The 22,256-nt window shown below is 46.5% G+C and overlaps 1 protein-coding gene across 6 annotated transcripts in view; it reads right to left on the reverse strand.

Moving 5' to 3' along the window:
• Positions 1 to 9,217, reverse strand: part of gria4a (glutamate receptor, ionotropic, AMPA 4a) — a 61,803-nt gene extending 52,586 nt beyond the window's left edge. For 2 of the 6 annotated variants that reach the window (XM_029171709.3, XM_029171711.3), the window contains exons 1-2: positions 8,781 to 9,216; positions 5,895 to 6,053 (exon numbers count right to left, since the gene is read on the reverse strand). In XM_029171709.3, the coding sequence (XP_029027542.1) occupies positions 5,895 to 6,053; positions 8,781 to 8,874 (253 nt within the window). In that variant the 5' untranslated portion in view covers positions 8,875 to 9,216. Of the gene's footprint in view, positions 1 to 5,894; positions 6,054 to 8,780 lie in introns of all 6 variants that reach the window. The other 4 variants (XM_029171708.3, XM_029171710.3, XM_029171712.2 and 1 more) reach the window with 3 other exon arrangements.
• Positions 9,218 to 22,256: the final 13,039 nt, after the last annotated feature.

Raw genomic sequence — 22,256 nt, forward strand, 5'->3', positions numbered from 1 at the left:
TAGGCGCAGGGATGTTTGGAAAACTAGAGAGCAATGGCTGACAGTAATGTGGGGGTGGGGGGTGGTGGTGGGGGGTAAGACCACAGAAAAGCATAATTTTGTTTGTGAGCATGTTTGTGTATTCGAGCATGAACGAGCAGAGAGGAAGGAGACGGAAGCACATGAGAGGGAAACGTCTGCAAATGGAAATACTTTGATCATCAGGACATGAAAACAACTGCGACTAAGCCAAGAGAGTGAAGGCCAACACAAAGACATCACAGACAATTACTGCAAACATGGCTCCATTCGCCGTAAACCCCGGAGTGTTTTGCTAAGGCAACACGGAACACTTAAAACCCGCCGTCGCCTCTTCTGGAGCTTTTCATCTTCTAAATGCCAGCGCGTGAAAACCCGACGCGGGGAAAACAGGCGTTTGTGTGTTTACAGCGCGGCTCCGGTGCCCGGTGGGAACACGGGGGTCCTAATGTAACACATTAAGCAGGCACGGGCTCCTGTGACGAGCGCGGGTCTGCAGGTGCGGGTCAGACATGCACGTTCAACGCACGCACTCTGCCTTCGACCCCCAGGGATCGCGCATGCACGCTTTGGTCACGTTATCTGCTGCAGAAAATGCATACGTTACCTGGAGGGTCTACAGACACACACAACACTGTGTCATTAGTACTTCATTAGAGTGTTAGTACAGCTTTAGTATCAGGATATTTCGTTTTAACTCGAGTAACTCTGTTTGCAATCCGGTTGTCAGACCAACCGTTATTGAATATTATTTGTAAGATAACAACTAGACATTGTTTAAAAAAAAAAATCACAGGACCTGCTGCAGTCCCATAACTGCCCTTGTTAGCTGTAATTGGGATTTATTGCTTTGCTTCTCATTGATTTTCTCAATCTGAAACATTTTAAAGCACCTCCAGTGACACGTTTTTTAGGCCTTTGTGAGGCTTGTTCACACTTCTTACTTTTACTCTCCTTTTGCACGTTGGGTGTAGTGAAATACCTTTCTAATGAGTCCAGCTGTTTGTGCTAATCCACAGCACGTCACCTATGAAGCCGCCCAGCAGTTTGTGGTACAGTACAGTAGTTCAGCATTGATGAACTGTTATGAGGAGTGATAACAAACTGCATCTGCTTCAGGGGACTGCGCAGACAGGTGATATTCGTCTTTGGGTCCATTCCTACAAGTAACAACAGTATTAGTATGAAAGCGATGGTTCTAGACGGCGGTTTAGCCGAACGGCGTGTGCACCATCGCCCTCAGCTACGCTTTAATAAGACCCAGACACGCTGAGAAACAGTCTGTTTAGTTCTCGCACTAAATGGAATCAGATCACCTGCAGCAAATGTGCGGATTTATTGAGACATGCTGCGTGGTCCAATTATATCACTTACGCTTTGGTCATTACTGCTGAGGCCGGAATAAAAGTGACGCAACGGAGCGACTCCTCGGGGAGCACTCGAAACGCTACTCATAAGCTGCTATGCACATGCGTTACTGTAAGCGCTCGGTGGAAAGCGCTCAGCAATTCTGCCGTGAGTGGGAAATGAAGGAAGTGGGATACAAAAATTAAACACCGATACTGGGTGAGGTACAAGAACATCCCAGCAAACGCTCATAGAGGTGATACTGGCAAATATCTCACTCGTTACTACTACATATTGTACCTACTGTATTATTATGTTGTATAATGATTGAAATATCATATTAATAAAGATTCTAACATCTAAAAGTATTTAATTGACCAAATGTTAAAAAAAAGTTTAATGACAGTGAAAGCATCTCAGGTGCCATTATAGTGATGCAGCACTTTTGCTTTGCTGGTAACATTCATGAGGAAGACGAGGTAAATCTCCTCCCTCGCCAAGCTTTCAGGTTTCATTTCGCTCTATTTCCCAGTTTGTGTCCATTAAGAAGACATATTACCATGCAAAACGTCACCATTAAAGATGACGCTAAAGTCTTTTAGAGTGTCTCAAATCATCTACAGGATGACGGAGCCGTTTAGTGGGAAAACGGTGCAGGGAAATGGCTCAAAGAAATGCTGCATGCGGGAAAGTGTGTGATTTAATGCGTACACGTGGCACCGAGAAAAAGGACTGGGAGAAACGTGGAAGTGAAACATGCCTCCACTCATGGGATTCAAAGCATCGCAGAACTATCAACTATCATGTCAACAAGGGGGTGTGATGCTAAAGAATAAAGGGGGTTTGGACACAAGCAGAAAAGTGCAGATGTTCCTAAAACGAAGGGGCCGATCTCTTAGTTGACCGTGAGCCCATCCCAGCATGCACTGGGGCGAGACTCCTGATCCACGGACAGGAGTCTCGCCGCTACGGAGCCCGTGCACGCAGACGTCGTGACGCCCGGGTGGGCCGTGACAGCGAGAGCCTGTGAAAATCACACGTTCCCTCTCAATGCAGCAGACGAGCACCGCGTCGAAGCCGCGCTGAGGAGAAGCGTGCGCGTTTCATTCAAAATATACAGGAAAAAAAAGCAGCTCACTAACTAAAACCAAGCGACCGTAACCGAAGCTCCCAGTGACAGGCAGAAAGAGAAGCATCACCTCAACAAGGTTCTAGCCGCCAACAATAATGAGGAGCAGCCTGGCTGTAAACTGGGTCTGTAGCGGACAATAAAATGTAAACAGTATTGATTTGTGAATGATCCACTATTGGCCAAATCTATATTAAATCTAGATGAGATATGAGGTTATGCATGATCGAAATGATAAATCACCAAAGCACACATCATCATCATTACAGCAGGGAATAGAATAGAATAGAATAGAATAGAATAGAATAGAATAGAATAGAATAGAATAGAATAGAGTTTTATTGTAGTTTTGGACATGAAATTGAGAATGATCTCCCATACAATAAATAATATTCACAGTTATGACAGAGCATCATTGTGCCTCTGTGCTCTGACAAAACAAATCAGGCAGAACCACTTCTTTGTTGCAAATCCTTTCTTCTAAATTTCTTTCTCCTCCGTCCCTAATTCACCTTATCACTTTCCGTCTGTCTTCATCACACTCTCGCTCTCTGCAGGCTACACACACACACACACACACACACACACACACACACACACACACACACACACACACACACACACACACACACACACACACTGAGGAAGACCTGAGTAGCCTCCCACATCGTTGTGCAGGAGGAAGGAGACACCTTTGGTATCTATGTGTACGCAGGCAACAACAAGGCAACAAGGAATGATTGGCAGCAGCAGAGGATGCGTGACCCTGAGACAAGACAATGTGCTGTACTCCTCAGTGAAAAGGAAAAACGACGGGGACAAGGGATTTTATGATCTGTTCACGCTTTCTGAATGCTAGAATAGAGAGGAACTAGCCAAGGTCAGAGGCAGAATTCCCCATTCTAATTCGGAGCGATGCTCACCACCCGAAGCAAGAGTGAGGGATTAATTTAGAGATCCATTCACCACGCCTGTGCAGAGGCGGCAGAGACGGCGAAAACACGACGGAGAACAGAGCAAAGTGGGAGACGAGCGGGGGCGAGTGACCCGCGGAGGAGAGAGAGCGAGAGCGAGAGAGAGAAATGAAGAAGGATGGAGACGGAAACGGAGACGGACAGTGAGAAGAGGAGGGACAAAGAAAAAGGAGCAAAGTGGCTACGCTCGTTACGTGGAGCCCACGGAGAGAAAGCAGATGTTACACACGGAGCAGCTTCATTTTCCAAACACTCCCCCTGCGGTCCAGTGCCTGCATGAATATGCGTGTGTGAGCGTGTGCAGCACCTACAGTACAAAAGAAGGAAGATACCGTATAGAGATGGAACATACGAGTAGTTTCACTACATTTTGCAGTAATTGCTAGTAGCAGTAACTACATTTCTGTTATCAACAACTTCCTCACATTGTCAACATGAATGAGTCCTCTCCCACATGGAGCTTTGAGCAGGAGCCCGTTTGCTTCGTCCAAAGACATACAGTAAATCCTTAAAACTGGGTCATAAACACAAAGTTTACATTTTAAATGGGCTCTTTCATTTCACCAAACAGCTGGTAAACAAACTCCAACCAAGCAGTCGAGCTGAATCACGGTGGCCGTTTACAGACGTTTACGTTGTCTCCAGCGTGATTTGTAGTCACTGATCTGTGAGTAACGGTGAAGGCAAAGGAGCAAAAACAATGATTGGCCCACGCTGATTATCTTTTACCTCTGACACACCCCTTTATTCATCACAGCAAAACCAACCTCCTCCCTCACATTAGAGCGAAGCCACCTGATGTGTGTTCCGTATGCACCTGACCGCTCGGGTGATGGTATTTGAGGGTGGGAGGACACTGATGGACTGTTCATTTACATTATTATTACTGTCCTCTGTCTATAGTCTCACGTGTGTTACAATATGGGGGTTGGGGACAAACAAACTTGGAAATTGCACTGCACAGTTTTGATTAATGGTGGTGTATGACCTGCATGAGGCTGCGACCAAAGTCTAATGTGGTTCTAATTTTAATGTGTTTAATCAATGTGTCCAACAACATAAATTGCCAGATATCCCTGAAACCTTTCAGCCATTCCTGTGAAATCTGCTTCAACATCTCCAGCGGCCTTGTTGGTCACTGAGCATCTTATGCCGGTTTCCATTTACAACCCATTTAAAGAACCTTGTTAAACACACTGACTTAATACCAGGAGGAGCAGCACTGTACTGTTGTATTATACAGTATTGATTTTTTTTCTGTTCCTAGTTAACAGTCCCAGTGGTCTATTTGTTAAAGTTTAATGAGATGAGGAAGTAAAACATTACAGTACAATAACTTGAACATTTCCCAAAAATAAGACAAATTCACCACAGGACTATGCTAATAAGGGGATGTGAAACCCTGAAAATGAATTCAGCGCGTGGCGGATCAGAGAGAAGGGAACAACATGGAAGATCCTCACATTTAGCCGCAAAAAGGCACATTTCCCCATTCTCCCCGAGAAACATAGCAATGACACGCTCCTGGTGGGACGCGTGAGTCTCGCGCTAATACGTTTGCTCGAAAAGCAACTTTTCCAATTATATGGACGTCTCAATGAAGTAGGAACATAACATCACGGAAGCATCGTGTACAACAACACAGAGGCTGAGGCAACCACGGGAGGTCAGGACATGTCTCCATCATCAATGGAGCAGACGAACAGCAAAGCGAAACCAACCAGACGTCACATGAACCTCCTTCCGTCGCCCTAATGAGGAGCGCGTTCGCGGTTTCGCATTCGGCGCCCAACTGCCACGACTACCGGCCGCCCGCGGAGCTTCGTTAGCGCCGACTCCCCGGCGCAAGCGTCGCAGAGCGTCTCTCGCAGGTCGAGAGGGAGTGCGAGGAATTAGACGTGAGCTCCCAGGGAACCGACAGGGCGCTGAAAGATTAGCCGTCATCCTTCAGAAGATCAGAGCGCACACGAATGCCAGTGGTTCCCCGCTCACTCCGTACGACAAAGGAGCCATTTTCACCACTGTCTGCAACTGCTCCGTGACTAATTTCCTACTTCTGATAAGATGTAATATTTCACGATGGCGATATTACCTTTCGCTGCCGATGGACCCGCGGGCCGGAGGGCGGGAACGGACGAGGTTATGAAGGGAAACGAGAGTGGGCCTGTAAATGGAGTCGCTGCCTCTGATAATAGATAACTGGTGGTTAAGTACGTCTGTACTGGGGAGTTTGAAACACGTCAAAGAGGACGTTTGTTCAGCATCTACAGTTGCAGTTGGACCCTTTATACTAATTAAAGCAGTCTGCAGCAGCAGCAGCAGCAGCAGGAAGACAGTACACAGAGAAAATCAAACAAGGAGAGGCTCTGACTGAGGGATGAGGAGAGAGAGACAGATACTGGACTCTTACTGGTTGTTGCACTTACATGCGTTGGTGACAGCGAAGCTGTTGGCAGTCTCTATGTTGTCAACGTGCGGCACCAGGTTGAAGGGAGCTTCTGTAGCATTGGGGCTGGTGTTGTGAAGGAAGATAGCTAGCCGGAATGCTGTGTACTCCTGATCAGTATTCCTAATGAACAGTCCACCTAGAGGCGGGAGGAGACGGGGAGGGGAGGAAGTGAGTCGGTGTAAAGGTGGAGAGGGAGGGGAGAAAAGCAAGATCTTCATTAGCTTCGCTACAAAAGGTAATTTGTCCTAAACAGGAACTCCAGCGCACGGATTCCCACTCATTCCACTGATGAAGGTAGACAGAGAGGGAGAGCGTGGATATAAAGGCAGAGGCCAGACCAGGACGGAGGAGCAGCGAACGCAGGCGCGAGTGAGGCGCATGCTGAGCGCCGCTTGACCTTTACAAATGGAGCCCGAACGTGGCTGAGCTCGAACTATCCGGAGCCTGACGGACGCTTGAAGGAGACGTAGTTTAGTGTTTATTATTAGGTTCCACAGGAAAAGGATGCGGCGGCAGCCGGCGCTGCTCCGCGCGCAGCTGCGGTGGCGCCGGGACGGAGATTTATGGCGTGGAATGCGAATGAAGTGCTGATACGGCACGCTGGCTTTACAGGTGTGGATTCGGCCGGCCGGTGCTCGGGGCGGCATCTTTCCATCTCGCACGCGTCATTAATACCCCGTTATTGCCATTCTGGGCTCCGAAAAGGTGAAGCGCGTCCGTAGATCCCTGGTGACATTAAGACGGGAAGGGCTCTGAACCCACTTGTCAGGTTCAAGTCCCTCTGCATCTGTGATCGGGGACTCACGGAGCGGAGTGAATCTACACTTATTTCATCTTTAGTCAGTGCTGACCTTTAACTGTTTGCCTGATTTGCCTGATGTCTGTGCTACAGCAGCATTCAAAGAGGGAGTCGTCATATAGCTTTTCAAAAGGCCTGTTTGTGTGTTCTTGATTGATAGAATGTGAGGGTGACTTCACTTGTTGTTATAGTGATTTTTTTGGATCATTGTTTGGAAACCAGCCTGATTCACAGTATGATGATTTTTACTCTGATGGCAGGAATGGATTTATACACATATGTCAGGTTAAGCTAGACCAGGAGCCCTCTCTTGCCCTGGGTTTTTAAATCTAAATCTGAGAAACCCGATGTGTTCCAGGTGAAATAAAACTCAAGAATAGAAACCAGAAAACAGTGCGCATTAGAGGTCAATGTGTAACACAAGCCAGAGTGTTCAAAGTGGACATGGCCAAGCAGCGAGGGTAGAATAACCAGAACGGAGCCATAATCAATGCATTAAGCAAACAGCCTCTGTGCACGCAAAAAGCTATTCTCATACAAATTTAATGCTGAAATTTAAGAAGTGGAATCTGTTTAACTTAACTGGAAAGGAACACGCAGGCGACTGTGACGTCTGAGACAGATGGGGAAAAGGGGGTGGAAGGAAAACGGCAGGAGGGGAGTTGAGGGTCTGTGTCACCTGTGTTCCTTCACTATCTCACTCGGGTTCTCAGACGCCCTTTTAGGAGTGGTTACAAAGTAAAACACACCTAATACACACGCTAGGTGAAAACACTGCATCTTATGTTAGTGTGTGTGTAATATGCGGTTGGCACTGACAGAATTGTCATCCACAACCTTGTAGTTGCATCATCTGTTTAGTGTTGCAAACGATGAAAAGCCTGGCTTCTATTGTGGAGAACAGACGAACGCTCCAGCCAGGTGAGGAGTGTAGATATGCGCGGAAGTGACACGTCATTAGGATTGTTTGTCCAAGAGATTTTACAAATCATGTCATTCTTACTTGCTTTCTCCAACGCGTGCACGCACACACACACACACACACACACACACACACACACACACACACACACACACACACACACACACACACACACACACACACACGTGCAAAAAGACTTAGTGCAATGCAGAGATATGCAAATAAGCCCTCACGTGAACAGCTGGGGAGCCAAATGAATGATCACATGGCTTTACCATTATCTGTACTTTATTGTCAGAGACGTGTGCATGTGTGTATTAGAAGGTGTGGTGCGTGTGCGTGTGTGCGTGTGCCACTTCAAGCAGAAAATACTTAGTGTATTAAGTTTATTGGCAGCTGTAGAGAGACAGAGTCAAAGAGCCGAATTTCATTATAGGACCTCCCAGCTGCCCCCTGCAAGGAGTGATGCAGCGCATTCATTATCACACACATGCCTGCACAAGTGTGTGTGTGAGAGAGAGCGAGAGAGAGGGCGAGAGAGAGAGAGAGAGAGAGAGGGAGGTACAGAGAGGGAGAGCTGTCATGCAAGCATAGTCCAAATGCATTGAGTAACCTAATGAAAACTTTAGCTTTGTCTTTATACTGGACAGGGGAGGTTATATATAATACAATTTTTTCCCGCACTGACATGAGGAGCATAACTGAAAAAGGGCACATAAACGGAAGGAGGGAGAGAATACTGCAGTGTCTAAACAGGGAAGAGGGCTATAACGGAACTAAGCTTGCTGAAACATTGATGAGTCCACGGGAGCTGTTCAAATAGGCGCAAATGGAGTTTGAGTACAAAAGTAAAATATCGCGTGCGCATTTACGAATCGTCAGATTAACAGCGGAGAACGGGTCAATTTCACATATAAACAAAGAGAGAAAAGACGCACCGGACCGAAAATGTGTCAGTTCTTGTGTGTGTGTGTTTGTCTGTTCAGCGGTCCCTGCGTGATATCGGCTGCGTGGAGTGTCCGGGAACCCAGCCTCCCCTCTCTCCATCCCGGTGACTCCAGTGCGCTAAGAACCCACTAATATTCTGTGTGCTGTGTCTGATCGGAGTGTCCGTGCGTAAAATCAGCAAACCTCCAACTCACCTATCTGCACTGAGCTGGGGAAAGCCCCCGTCGCCAGCCCCCAAAGGGCAGAACACACCCCGAGAAAGTGCCAAGAAAAAATATTAATCCTCATTTTCTATTTCCTTCACTTCCTTCAGAAACTGTTGAGAGACATCGAGCTGGAGGGGGGCGAAGAGAAGGGCGTCATGGAGAAAAAAGAGAAAGGAGATTAAAGATGAGACAGGTCGCTCCCCGCTACGTCCGCCGGTTATTCCTATTCCATGGTGGCTCCGCGCGTTTCTGCCCCCGCAGTGTGCGCCGCTCAGGATCGCGCCGCGCGTCCGGTGCACATGTAGAGACGGAGCGAGGGAAAGAGCGGGGAAACTCGCTGGAAATGATTGGCGAGCTGGGAGAACAGTCTGCATGGAGGAACTGGACATGCGCGCCCAGTCTCTCTCCCTCTCTCTCTCTTGCGCTCTCTCCCACACACCCTTCTCTCTCTCTCTCTCTCTCTCTCTCTCTCTCCTTTTAAGATTTTTTCCTCTACTCTCTCGTCCTCTCCATCTTCCACTTCTCCTCTCCCTGTTCGCAGTCTTCTAACAGTGGGCTCCGCGGCAGCGCGTTCGCGAGCTTGACTTGACGGCCTTTATGCTTGACACTATGAGTCATATTTCAATCACTCAAAATTATGGGTGCTCAAGATAAAAAAAAATAATTAATCAAACACGACAGCTTGTTCGTCAAAGCTGCGTTGAATGGAATGAAAGTGAGAATGAGCTTTGCGCAGAGAGGTTATTAGTGCCTGAGACGCTGCATTAGAGACCCAGCGCTTCCCATCGGTCCACTCCGCGACCCAGCCTGTCTCTGTCCCACCAAGGCAGCAGCAGCCTGTGCAGGACAGCTGACAGCGGAGGAGACCCCCCGCCGGCTGCAGCTGAGGCTCTGATGGCGCCCCGGGGACCCGCTACAATCACGGTTACTTCAACGTCACGACCCCACGAGCGCAAAGATCCAGGAAGCCCGTCGAGTAAGGAAAGAAAAAACTGGATCATGCGGCAGCGCGAAGCCATAAATAATGAGGTGTTTAAGAACAGGAACCTTCGGCTGGGGTAAATGATTTTAGAGCCCGTCAGCCCATGTTGGAGCCGGTAAAACTAACAGACGGTCGGGGACCGTCAAGTTACACGGATGGAGCGCGCGCTTTCGTTTTATTCCAGATGGCAAAACGAAAGGAACGCTTCACGGTGAGATCCAGGGGAGGACGCGGACCGCTCGTCTCTGAGGGGTTTCCTGCTAGACTGTGCAGTAGCAGCTTGAAAAAAAAATGCCACTTCAACACTTCCTCCATACACATCATTTGGTTAATGAGATCTGGACCCGGCGCTTCTTCAGAGAACAGGGGCTACTCTTTAATTGGAAGTTGAGAGGATCACGCAGTCACCAAAACTCGAGCGTGTCTGTGAGAGTGGGCAAAGTGAGGAGTCCCCTCAGTCCCCGCAGTCGCACTGCATAGTTCATGCAATAGTGTCATCGCTCGTTATTGAGCTGTTGCAACCCAGGGGAGTTGGAGAAATCCTGCAGCACACGAGATCAATGACAAGTCACGAAACTGGTGACATGTGAAATTCAAGGATGAAATCAGGAAATCTACATATGGAGAAAAGGTTGCATTTATATTCCACGAGTTCGCGATGTGTGCCACTCACACGTTAACACCTCTGAAGGTCAGTTAAGTCACGACGTGTCGTCCGCTTTAACAAATTAGCACAGCGCTGCCAGCGGCGTTCGTGTTCCCTGAACCTGCTGCTCGCGCGTACCCGCTGGATTTCAGCACCATGGACAGTTCCACACTCGGATTTTTGTAACCGCTGCCCAGCGTTGTTTTCATGCGCTGTGTATGATCTGCTACTGTTATTATAGTGTATACACAGCCATGCAAACCTCCCGAATGGAGCAGGTAACAGGCAGCGCTAGAACTATGGGAACCTCGGTGGAACGCTCCACAAATCCACGCACAGTGCAATAGACGCGATACCGGCTTTAAAACACATCAATAAATCCTGTCTGGACTTGTGGTCGGCTGCACGGTTGATGACAGTGATGCTTGGGCGTTAAAGCTTTATGGAGAGAAGCTGAAGAAGACAGGAAAGCCTTGCAGGGACCCCACAGCGATGCCTTGCTGTCGAGGGCATTTCCTGCCACAGTTTGTGTCGATTTGACGATTTGCTTAGAAGGAAGAGTTGCTGCAAATCAATACGAAGTTGTCCCGATTGATTACTTTTATCCTATGATCAAACGTTTAAATGCTGACTAAAGCGGCCTCTCCCTTGATGACAATAACCTTTCCACAGGGTAAGGGGAGTCACTGAAGAGGATGAAAACGATCAAGCCTGTGGCTTTTGCACTCACCAAAAAGGTGTGGGAGGTTTTAGAGTTAGACCACGATCACATCACAGCACCCAATGAAGGAGTCCCTTTCAAATTTCTCAATTAGTCTTGATGTATTGTCTGTCTGTTGCAGGTGTATCAGATAAACTCAGCAAATACACCTGTGAAGGGAAGCAAGAAGCGTCCCACTTGTTGCACTGCACAGTTGGTACTGTCCATGTTGCTCGGCTGATTATGGAGCTTAGACTCTTTACTAATGCTTAAGATGAAAATGATATTAAACTAGATTAAACTGGTTTCATTCATGAGTGAAAAGGTCAATTTAATGTTCTAAACAGTGCTGAGATAAACAAATGCTGGCTGGCATCATGGCTTCAATGACCTCAAAATCTATGTTTATCACACTAATCTCACGGTAAATTTAATCTCCATGTGTCTGAATGTATTCATTCGTGCACCTATCGCCTCCAGGACAGTCTGCTGAATTGACCAGTCACTTGCTTAGTCAATGTACCACCTAATAAAGCTCAGTCAATACATAGTGGGAACTGACGTTACAGAGGAAACGTTTACCTTTCATCTGGATGTTTCCCGGCGAATCGATTCTGCGCCACATTTCACTTTTCAAAATGTGTTTACTCAGATGTAGGCGGGTCAATATGGCGCCAGAGGAGCCTCCAGAGTCCGGTCTGCTTTAAGACTGGGCCACGGACAGTAGTGCAGCTGTAACCTGACTGACCACCAAGGCAGGGGCTGTTTGCATGGACGCTTTCCAAGCACAAAATGCTTCATATACCGTCCGTGTTAGCAAATACAATAAGCTTCGGATGCTGCAGGAGTCGCTACCTTTAAAACAATTATTGTGACATCAAAATCTATGTGGCAGCCTGTCTGTTGTATTTATTAGGACAGCACACTCGGTGTCACAGGTGTTGTGTTGTGTTAGCGCCAGCAGTCATCCAGCCGACGTGACACCTCTCCTGCTTGATAACATAACTCTCCTCCCCTCCGCTTTCATCCAGTCCCATTCATCCATCCATTCGTCTACTCCTCTCTCTCCATCGCCGGCATGTGATGACTCATCAATCTAAACATCCCTCTCCTCCTGCATCCCCACCCTCCTCATACTCCTCCTCTCCGGCTTATTCTCCACCTTAGACATTTACCCTATGACTCATCTTGCTTCACTGTATTTCTTGAACTTTCACTGTATCTATTAAACCTTCCCTCAGCTCAGCATTAAGGTAAGATCAATCCCCACCAGTCCTCACTCAGGTCATGTCTTGCCTTTACTTCCATCTAATTTTTAGCCTTCCTTCCCTTTAACTGCACCCACTGCTCTAGGCCCAATCATTTCCTCCTACTTTAATCCTGAATACCTTATATTGCCGAGCCCTCCTCTGTCCAGCCCCCCCTCCCTCCGTTCTCTCGTCCCCCATAACCCCAGCAGCTATCAGGTAACGTATTGGAAACAGACGAAAAGAACATTAGCCGATACAAATCAATTGATGGTGTTACACAGTGAGGTTGCAGTGGCGAATTTATCACATTACTCTAAGTAAGGTGAAGATCAATGCAAGTTAATGGCAGCCGGTGAACAGTGCATTTATAACATGCCGCAGCAATTGCTTTGTCCCCCTGACTTCTGGCTGATTTCTTCATTTAAGAGACTCATGAAGCAGTAAAGAACACCAGGCAGTGGGCGCCGGTGTTTTCTTATTGTTATGCAAATTAATGCTTTACAAAACAACAGTTTTCTTATAAGTCCACAACTTTCCAGATTAAACCACTGATTTATTTTCAGGAAAATGCCACTTTTATTAAGTGGGTGTCCGTGGTCCTCAGCCATTAAAACTTCAGTGCAAATTAAAGGGTAACAAAGTGTCCCAACGAGTCGGGGCAGCTTGTTTTATAGCAGCGGCTGCAGCCCACACGTTCGGCGGTTTCACAAGCCTTTGAAGGGTCTTTGGAGGTCTTCACACTGATAATTGACTAGACGAGCGATGTTCACTGTGGTTACAGACGCCGCGCACGCTCTTCCAGACCTGTCAAATTAAAGCCCTCTGCACCAACGAACCATGACTTGTAAATAAATATTATTATGGTTTAATTCAGCGGCAGAGTGGCAGCTCGCCGCATCATCATGACTACCGGCAAGAATTAGCGTCAGGCCACATTACCAGCAGCCGAAAGTGAGAGGTAGCTCGTAACAGATTAAGACGGAAGAGATCTACAGTATAAGTTGTCTCAACAAAACAGTTCATTGTTCTCAAGACTCAGTTTCCATCGAATGTACCGTGAATTCAGCATTTATTATACCTGGCAACTGTAGGAGTCAATAGCAAAGAAGGAAGTCAAGTTATAAGAACAGTATTCACACACATTTTGTGGAGGGAGTTGTGTTGTTTTTGCAGTACAACAGATGCTTCATCAAAAGGCATCATGCGCTTCTTCCATCGAGGCTACTTTCCAGAGGGAGCCGCAGCTGTACAACAACAATAATTTGTTAATCACTGTTGACAGTGTTGGAAACCATCAAACTTTCATCATCTTCCTGCCTCTGGTTTGCCTGTTGTTATTGGGGTCATCGATGACTAGGAGGCAAATGTCTACTGAAATTACATTAACACAGTATCTGGAAAAACAGTATCAAGTAGTTGTGTTTTGTTTCACGGCTCAAAACCTTTTGCTTGGATGTGAAAGAGTGCTACAGATCCTCGAACACGTGATGGACGGCTCCTTATTTCCCAAAAGCTTCTGCTGAACTTAATTGGTCAATAATAAATATCTCTGTGGTATAACCGTGGCCAGTTCTATGTGTACCCCCATGCGTGGATGAGCCAGACAGTGATGATGATGAGGAGGGAAGCGCTGAAGGCTTGGCTATGACTGAGGACTGTAGGAGCGAGTATCCTTCCCTTCAGTAAAGTCTGACAGGTTTCTAGCAGACTGTGGTTTTTTTGGGCTATTTTACTTCTCATTTACACTGAAACTGGCAGGTCAGGCTCCCAAAGGAGAAGGAGCCAAGCATAAACTCAAATTAGAGATTTAAAACATTACTTTACAGCTTGATGACTTTGAGGGCAAAATGATTGATATAAGACCATCTTTACTGAAGGAACAGAAGACAACTGTGCTTTTTAAAAGTTTGATATTTTGCATTTTCTTCCAATCCAACCTCTGTGGATAAACTGGGCAGTGAAGCAACTCTTTTTCCTGCACTACCCAGAGTTTACCATTAGGAAGTAACCTGCACTTCTTCGAGTTCTGGCAAGAGTATTATTAAAAATTTCTTCTTTGAATCCTCATGGACGTGGAATGCAGTTGGCAGGAAAATGACTTGACCGGGCTGTTTGCCAAAAGCATTAAGCACCCTCCCTGTCAGATAATGATTAGCCTGTTGCGTGATAGTCTTCGCACACCTTGCCTAAACGCGCTTCCTGGGTTAAGCCAGACAGTTTGACAGATCATAGACAGTAACGTCCCCACAGACTGGCACCTCGCCGTAAACAACTTTGAGCACATTGCAGCACGTACACGCACAAGCGAGCGCCGACGGTGTCCTTGCAGCTGCACGCTGGACAAATTCAGAGCCTGGATCAGATTTTGGCATCTGTTGTCGGGTTCTGCAGGCCCATATTTCAATATTTTGTCCTTCAATATGATTTTACTAAATGGATTGGCTCACAAATCCTTGCTCTGTATCTCTTAGTCAGGTCTCTTACTCAGATCTGTGCCAGCTCCTTTCTCCTCTTCTCTGATCCTGCCATGGGCTATAAAACATCTGGGAGTTCACGCTGCGGTGCATGTGTGTGTGTGTGTGTGTGTGTGTGTCCACCCAGTGAGTGAACTAGATGTGCAGGGACCTTGCGTGCATGTTGGTGTGTGTTAGCTTCTCAGCAAGCCTGCCAGGCTAAGAGTCCAACATCTGTGAGTTCAGATGTTTTCTAATGATATGCTAATGGTGCTGGAGGGAGACAAGCACAGAGGCTAATGTAGCAGTCACCAACCTCTGCCTCTGTCTCTCTATCTCTCCCCAACACTATGACATTCTATCCATCTCCTGCTTTTCTCACCATTCGTCTGAATCTGTCATTTTCCTTGCGTCTTATGTCTTTGGGATGATTTCACTGCAGTCATGAGCTGGAACAACTTGCTTTGCACTAACTAAAATATAACTATTTAATTTGTTCATCCATCCATCCATCCATTTTCTTAACCACTTACTCCCTAGTGCGGGGTCACGGGGGTGCTGGAGCCTATCCCAGCTGGCTACGGGCGAGAGGCAGGGTACACCCTGGATGGGTCGCCAGTCCATCGCAGGGCAACACATAGACACACAACCATTCACACACACACTCACACCTACGGGCAATGGAGAGAAGCCAATCAACCTAATGCACGTCTTTGGACCGTGGGAGGAAGCCGGAGAACCCGGAGAGAACCCACGCAAACCCGGGGAGAACGTGCAAACTCCACACAGAAAGACACCAGGTCCGCCTCCGGGAATCGAACCCAGAACCTTCTTGCTGTGAGGCAACAGTGCTACCCACCGCACCACCGTGCCGCCCTTAATTTGTTCATGTTTTGTATATTGGATTCCTAGACTTGTGAATGATAAGCAAAAGTTAAACTTAAAATGAATGCCTGTGTGGCCTCTATATTTCAACTGTATAACCTAAATTAACTACAAAGACAGTGTATTATATAAGTACTTCGATCAATTCACCTTAAAGCACCGAAACTGAAAAAGAACTAAAAACAATTTCCTTCTAAGGCCCGAAAGACATAACATTAGCTTTTGTTCTTTAATATGCAAATAGACACATATTTTAGCAATATAATATGCAAGGGACAAGAATATTACCCCGGGGGAATAGACAACTGTGGTTGGGGTGGTGCGAGACGGATGACAATGAGAATGGAGACAATGCAAAAAGAAAAGCAGAACCCTAATGAGCCGCTGAAGGATCTGTGAGAAAATGATGCAGGTGCGACGGCTGGAAATAAGAAGCAGAAGACTGATGCACGGCAAAGGACCCATGAGGGACATGAGAGGTAATGCAGAAGAGAGCAGGATCCTGGTGAACTCGATGGAGGACCCAGCACTTTAAGTGATGAAACGGGTGGAGAGGAGAGCTGCAGGGAGCATCCAGGCAAAACAACGAGAAGTGCTTAGGATACTGTATAGAAACAGGTTTAAACCTCCAACAGCTCTTCCAGAATTAAAAAGCAGGTCCAGTTGGGAAACCTTCTCTGAAGTCTTACCGTACCTTCATCATTAATGTGACTTAGATGCATTAACTGATCCACTGACAAAGTTTGTCTTAAGGAGGATAAAACACAAAAACATGCATTATAAAACACCTCCCCTTAATCTTTCATGCAAACAGGCATTATCTTGGAGCGTCACCGTGTTCCACACCCTCACCTTCCTCAGAAAAAGCTCGAGGCTTAACCCCAATCATGGCCTACAGCTGTGTGCATGTATGAGTGAGTGGGGAATGATTTTTCTGTCATGTGAATGCGCCTGCAGAGAATTGGCCTCAAAGAAATTACTGGATCGTAAGGAGGGAGGTGGACGACTACAGCCGGGCTTTTGTGTCAGCTGGAAATGACTTGTCTGTGTGTGTGTGTGTGTGTGTGTGTGTGTGTGTGTGTGTGTGTGTGTGTGTGTGTGTGTGTGTGTGTGTGTGTGTGTCCTATAATGTGTCATCACCACATGGTCGGCCACTTATTAGCAGTGTCAGTGGACGTTCAAGTTCTTTTTTAATTTTGCATGATTAATGGAGGCCCTAACCTCAATTGTGATGTGTGGCGAGTTTGTGGGCAGAATTCAAAACCATGACATTAGATCAACATTAACATAAACTATACGAGCTTGCATGTTGAAACAATCTAAATGAAGCACAAAGCTCCGACTTTCATGTACGCACTGCTGACCTGTACTGTATTAACATTCATCTCCTGAAACTATTAATCTTGTTTGCAAAGGTTAATGCACAGGCCTCAGTAAATGATCAGAAAACACAGCAAACCCCAAACAAAGCCAGTTTAATGATAACCCTAATGAAATCCCAATGCGCAGCTCTTTGTGCCTTGTCTAATATTTCATAATAATTCTGATAGGTAGAGCCCAGTGACCACTAATTCACTCAAGAAATAAATTTGTGAGATTGCCCCATATTTTTTTTGCAGGGCTGCCCAAGCTTCAGGATTTCTAAAAATGTGCATTGTATGCACAAACCGCTGCTTTGCAGGGGCTAAAAGGACGCTGGGTCCCGATAAGAGAAACCGGCACAACCATGTACCCCCTCCTCCAATACTGCTGCTCACAGATAAACCACTTTTGGAAAGTGCTTATGACTGCTGGGGCAAAGCATCCACTGCTTGTGTATATGACCAGGAGTGTAAACATTTGCAGAGATAATGCCACTTATGAAACTGTGTGAGGGGAGGCTCCTTCTTGGGTCGAAGTCTGTAAATATTGACAGGAACGACTTTTTTCTTTAAGTTATAAATCAGTAAAAATGCACTTATTGGTTCGTAATAATTATTATATTACTCACTCTCATCAAATATCAGTACACATAGAAGAGGCAAGGCTCAAAGTGTGCAACATAGAAAGCAGGTGTCCATTAATGTTCAAAAGTAGAAAAGTGGCCTTAATGTCAGCTTTTAAGCTAATACACACAAGCCATATGCACGATAGGCTGATTGTGTCTAAGGATGCGGAGTGTGTGTGTGTGTGTGTGTTTCCTTCAATCATCGATATATCAGCATTCTCCTCAGCCTGAGACTGGTCTCTCATCAGTATGCAGGGTCAGCTTCATCATAGGAAGCTCAATCAAGCAGGAATTACCTGCGACAGCCGAGGATGCAAGAAACTATGAAGCTTTTTCCTCTGTAATGTTTGTATGTGTGTGTGTGTGTGTGTGTGTGTGTGTGTGTGTGTGTGTGTGTGTGTGTGTGTGTGTGTGTGTGTGTGTGTGTGGTTATAGCAGCGTGTTTGTCGCCGTGACTGCCCTGATGGGAATGGAGACAACTGTCGTTCCTGTTCTTGTGTTTGGCTCGTCGCGACACAGAATCAGAGCTGTTCCCTTAATCACCATCAATATTGAAACACTTGTTTGTTAGAAAAACCCCGTCTGCTGTGGCCAAATGCCGAAACATGCACATGTGAGACGCAAAGAGAGAATACTTTACACAAGGCCTTTTAAATCGTGATCAATTATTAAAATTAAGATTTCAATGCTATTTGAAACACAACTGTGAAAATAAAGTGTAAAACACACTGTATTAGTAGTAGAACACATTTTGTGCAGTTTGTGCTGTGTCACTGGATATGACAGACACACTACACATTCTGGGTCTACGGTACACAAAGAATAGCTGTGTGTGTGTGTGTGTGTGTGTGTGTGTGTGTGTGTGTGTGTGATTATCTCAGTGTTCTTGACAGTGTTTACTGTTCCACTTTACTATGTGGCACAAAGCTGTGTTTTATCTCGTCGTCCTCTGACTCTGCCTCTCTCTTCAGGACCTCTGTCCTCATTCACATTCACAGGGTGTCACACATAAGGAAGCTTCATCGAGTCAGTGCTAAATATCCTGTTGCATCAGTATCAGATGCACGAGGACGCTACTCTGCAACAATAACCTCCCAGAGTCGTCAATATTTGACACCTACGATACAGCAACGGGTACAAAATGACACCAGAAGTAGAGGAAGAGGCTGGGGTTGTGTTTTGGCACAAGCACAATACACGTGTTAGTTCAGTGACAAACCTCCACACGGTCATATGGATCTGCAATGTAGAGGAAGAAGACAACAGATGGATGAGAGAAAATATCACAATACCCGACATAAACACTGGCAACAATCAGCCGCTCAGTGTGTCGTCGGCTTTTTCTGACTGTGACACAGAAGCTGATGCTGTGTATTTATTAAGGACTTCAAGTGTTCTTGCTGAACGAACATTGGGTCTCTCTGAATATTGTGGAGGGTGTAACGTCCTTCTCCTTCTCAGGCTCATTTAACGGCTAAATGCATGGACGCTACACAAAATACAGGTTGGAGGAAGGACACAAACTTTTATTTATAGACCACGGATGCATCATCTGGTGTTTGGACTAACAGGGAAATTCACACAACAGTGCTATAGTACACAGTGATGAAGTGTGATCATAACTAATTTTAACTATTGCCCAAGCAACTGAAACAGTAAATATGAGGTTACAGCCGAGTGCAGAGCAAACACTGCTTTGGCCTTTTATCCTTCAGTCCCATGATGCAAATTCAAGGCGAATCATAAACATTCATTTGAATAATAGCAAACTGTAAAGCGTACTGGTGTCTGAGCAACCTGAATAAATAATATCCGCTGATTTCCAGGGAGCAGTGATCCTCCGAACCAAGGCCAGGCAAGTTGAAGCACAGGACCCGTTGGAGGAAAAGGATAAAAATAAGAAAAGACGCCTCCAAGATAATCTGCCAGGAGGTAAAAGAAACGTGCATGTAAGAGGAAGGAAGTCTAAAAAGTGGGCCGGACCGAAGAGGAGATAGGGAAAGAGAGATAAGAGCTCGCATGTCAGGACCCGGTGCTGGTTGGGGTTAGAATCAGCCGAACATGACTCTGCGTTGCATTTAGGGTCCAAATACGTCTGTGTTCACTGCAGCGGCCGCATTTCGCTCCTCAATGAGTCTTACAGACGTGACACAAATATGACTCAAATAAAACCACTTATTCCCTCTTCATAGTTCCTGGCCCCTGTCGTCATGCCCAGACACATCAGCCTCCACACACACACACACACACACACACACACACACACACACACACACACACACACACACACACACACACACACACACACACACACACACACCCAACCATGCTTAATTAGTTATTTCCGGAGGTAGTGGGGAGCTAAATGCCAGCCATCCGTCAGTGGTCCACCATGTGAACCCCCCCCCCCTCGCTCTCAGAACCTCCTCCCATCTCCGCTCTCCTCTCATTTATCTCTCAAGTGTCGCTGTCGATTCCTCGGGATTCTCCGTGCTCTCCCTTTATTCCCTCAGTCCTCCATTTTTTCCCCCCGGCCCATCCTCATCGCTGTCATCGCTCACCACCCTTATTTCTATGCCACGGCCGCTCCACCTCCATCTTGCTCGCTCTCTTTTTCCACGCCTCTCCTCGGTGGCTCGTGCTCTCACTGAGAGCTGACTGCGAGCTGTGGGAGAAGTCACTAACCTTTCATGACCTTTATCTGCTGTGCAATATGCAATGTGTGTGTGTGTGTGTGTGTGTGTGTGTGTGTGTGTGTGTGTGTGTGTGTGTGTGTGTGTGTGTGTGTGTGTGTGTGTGTGTGTTATCATTATACACTTTCACCAGACTAAATGCAAGCGCAATACTATATATCACGTATTAAGAAAATCAGAGGAAGACAGAGAAACTAGGTATGCTGCATAATTGAATGATTCATTAACGTTTCTATTTCTAATTCTGCTGACTCTGCTCCATTACTGAAAATGTGCATGTATAATACGGATAATTACTGACAGGGATTCACACCTTATGTGCTTTCAATTATGTTGAAAACCCTGAAATAATGAGCAAATGTGAATGATTTCATAAAGAGCATGAGTCACAGGTCAAAAGGCTAAGGAGCGTGAAACTTATAGAAAGAATCACACACATGTACCTGAATGGATGGATTAGGATGGTGGGAGGAAGCTGGAGCTGGTGAATGGATCCCAACCTCCTACTATACGTCAGGCTCTTATTTCTTTCAGCACAAAGTCAGGACTAGGGCAAATTCATCCATCCAGCTATTATGCAGCTCCTGCTAATGGTTCAGGAGGGGGTCATCACAACAAGTGACAATTCAGAGTCAGGAATTGAAATAACTGCACGTCTTTGGAGGGAGTCACATGGGAGCTGTAGTTCTACTGGTTCCACTGGTTCCACTGGTCAGGGAAAAGTTTGAATCACTGGATTCTCTCGTTCGTAAATAAAAACCTCCCTTCCTGTTTCTACCGCCGCGTCTTCGAGAGCAAGTTCTCGTACGTCTCAGGCAACGTATGGCAGCGCTCCACTCGCAGCACAGTCGCGTTTTCGCCCCAACTCGTCCCGTGTGGCTGCGCGCGTGAATACGTTGGCATTTAGCGCGTTGCTCCTGCACACGGCTTCCAAGGGAGGCTGGCAAGACAACGGGCCAGTGTGTTCTCAGTTTGTAACGCGCCGGCCTTCCAGAGCAAGAGAAATAAGGATGGTGTGTGTGTGTGTGTGTGTGTGTGTGTGTGTGTGTGTGTGTGTGTGTGTGTGTGTGTGTGTGTGTGTGTGTGTGTGTGTGTGTGTGAGACTAACAGCACATGTAGCCAGACTGGCACAGGAATGTTTGACGTTATGTAATTCAGCAAGGTTTGATATGACCTGGAAAGAAACAATGCTCACGTTACACTTCTACTGCAGTGTGTGTGTGTGTGTGTGTGTGCGTGTGCGCGCGTGTGTCGTCCTCCGCCACCGACCAACTAAGCCAACTCAGAGCGGGAGAAACGGAGAGCAGGGGGATGCGGCGAATGAGATAAATGTTTTTTCTTCAAAGGAGCTCAGCCCGTGGCGCTCCGCCGCGCTCTCCTTCCTTCTTTCCTCTCGTTTAATTAAGAAAGCAATCCCTCCTTCCCCCGAGCTCCCTCGCTCTTCTGGCGGGAGCCACGCTTAATAAATGATCGCGATGATAATGCGGGACGACGGGAGCGGCGCACGTGTGTGAAGGCGTCGGCCAAGTGTGTGTGTGTGTGGGTGTGTGTGTGTGTGTACTTGTCAACACTGATCCAACATGTAAGAGACTCGCTACAGTAGCACAGACTTAAGACAAGAACTATTTTTACAGGGATCAACACTGTTTATTTTTGTGTGTTATTATGATGAGGAACTTACTGAACAAACTCAACACTCTTACATCTTAGTTTGCTTTATTTAAAATGATCTCAATATAAAATAAATATATTATTGAACTACTTTGTCACAACTTCGTCCATGTGACTGAAGACCAATGTTTATCATGTTGATTGGAAGACGACAATGTAAAGTTGTGTGTCTTCCTCCCGTGGACTCATCACCTGCA

The sequence above is a fragment of the Betta splendens genome, chromosome 13, assembly GCF_900634795.4.
Source record: "Betta splendens chromosome 13, fBetSpl5.4, whole genome shotgun sequence".
Taxonomy (NCBI): domain Eukaryota; kingdom Metazoa; phylum Chordata; class Actinopteri; order Anabantiformes; family Osphronemidae; genus Betta; species Betta splendens.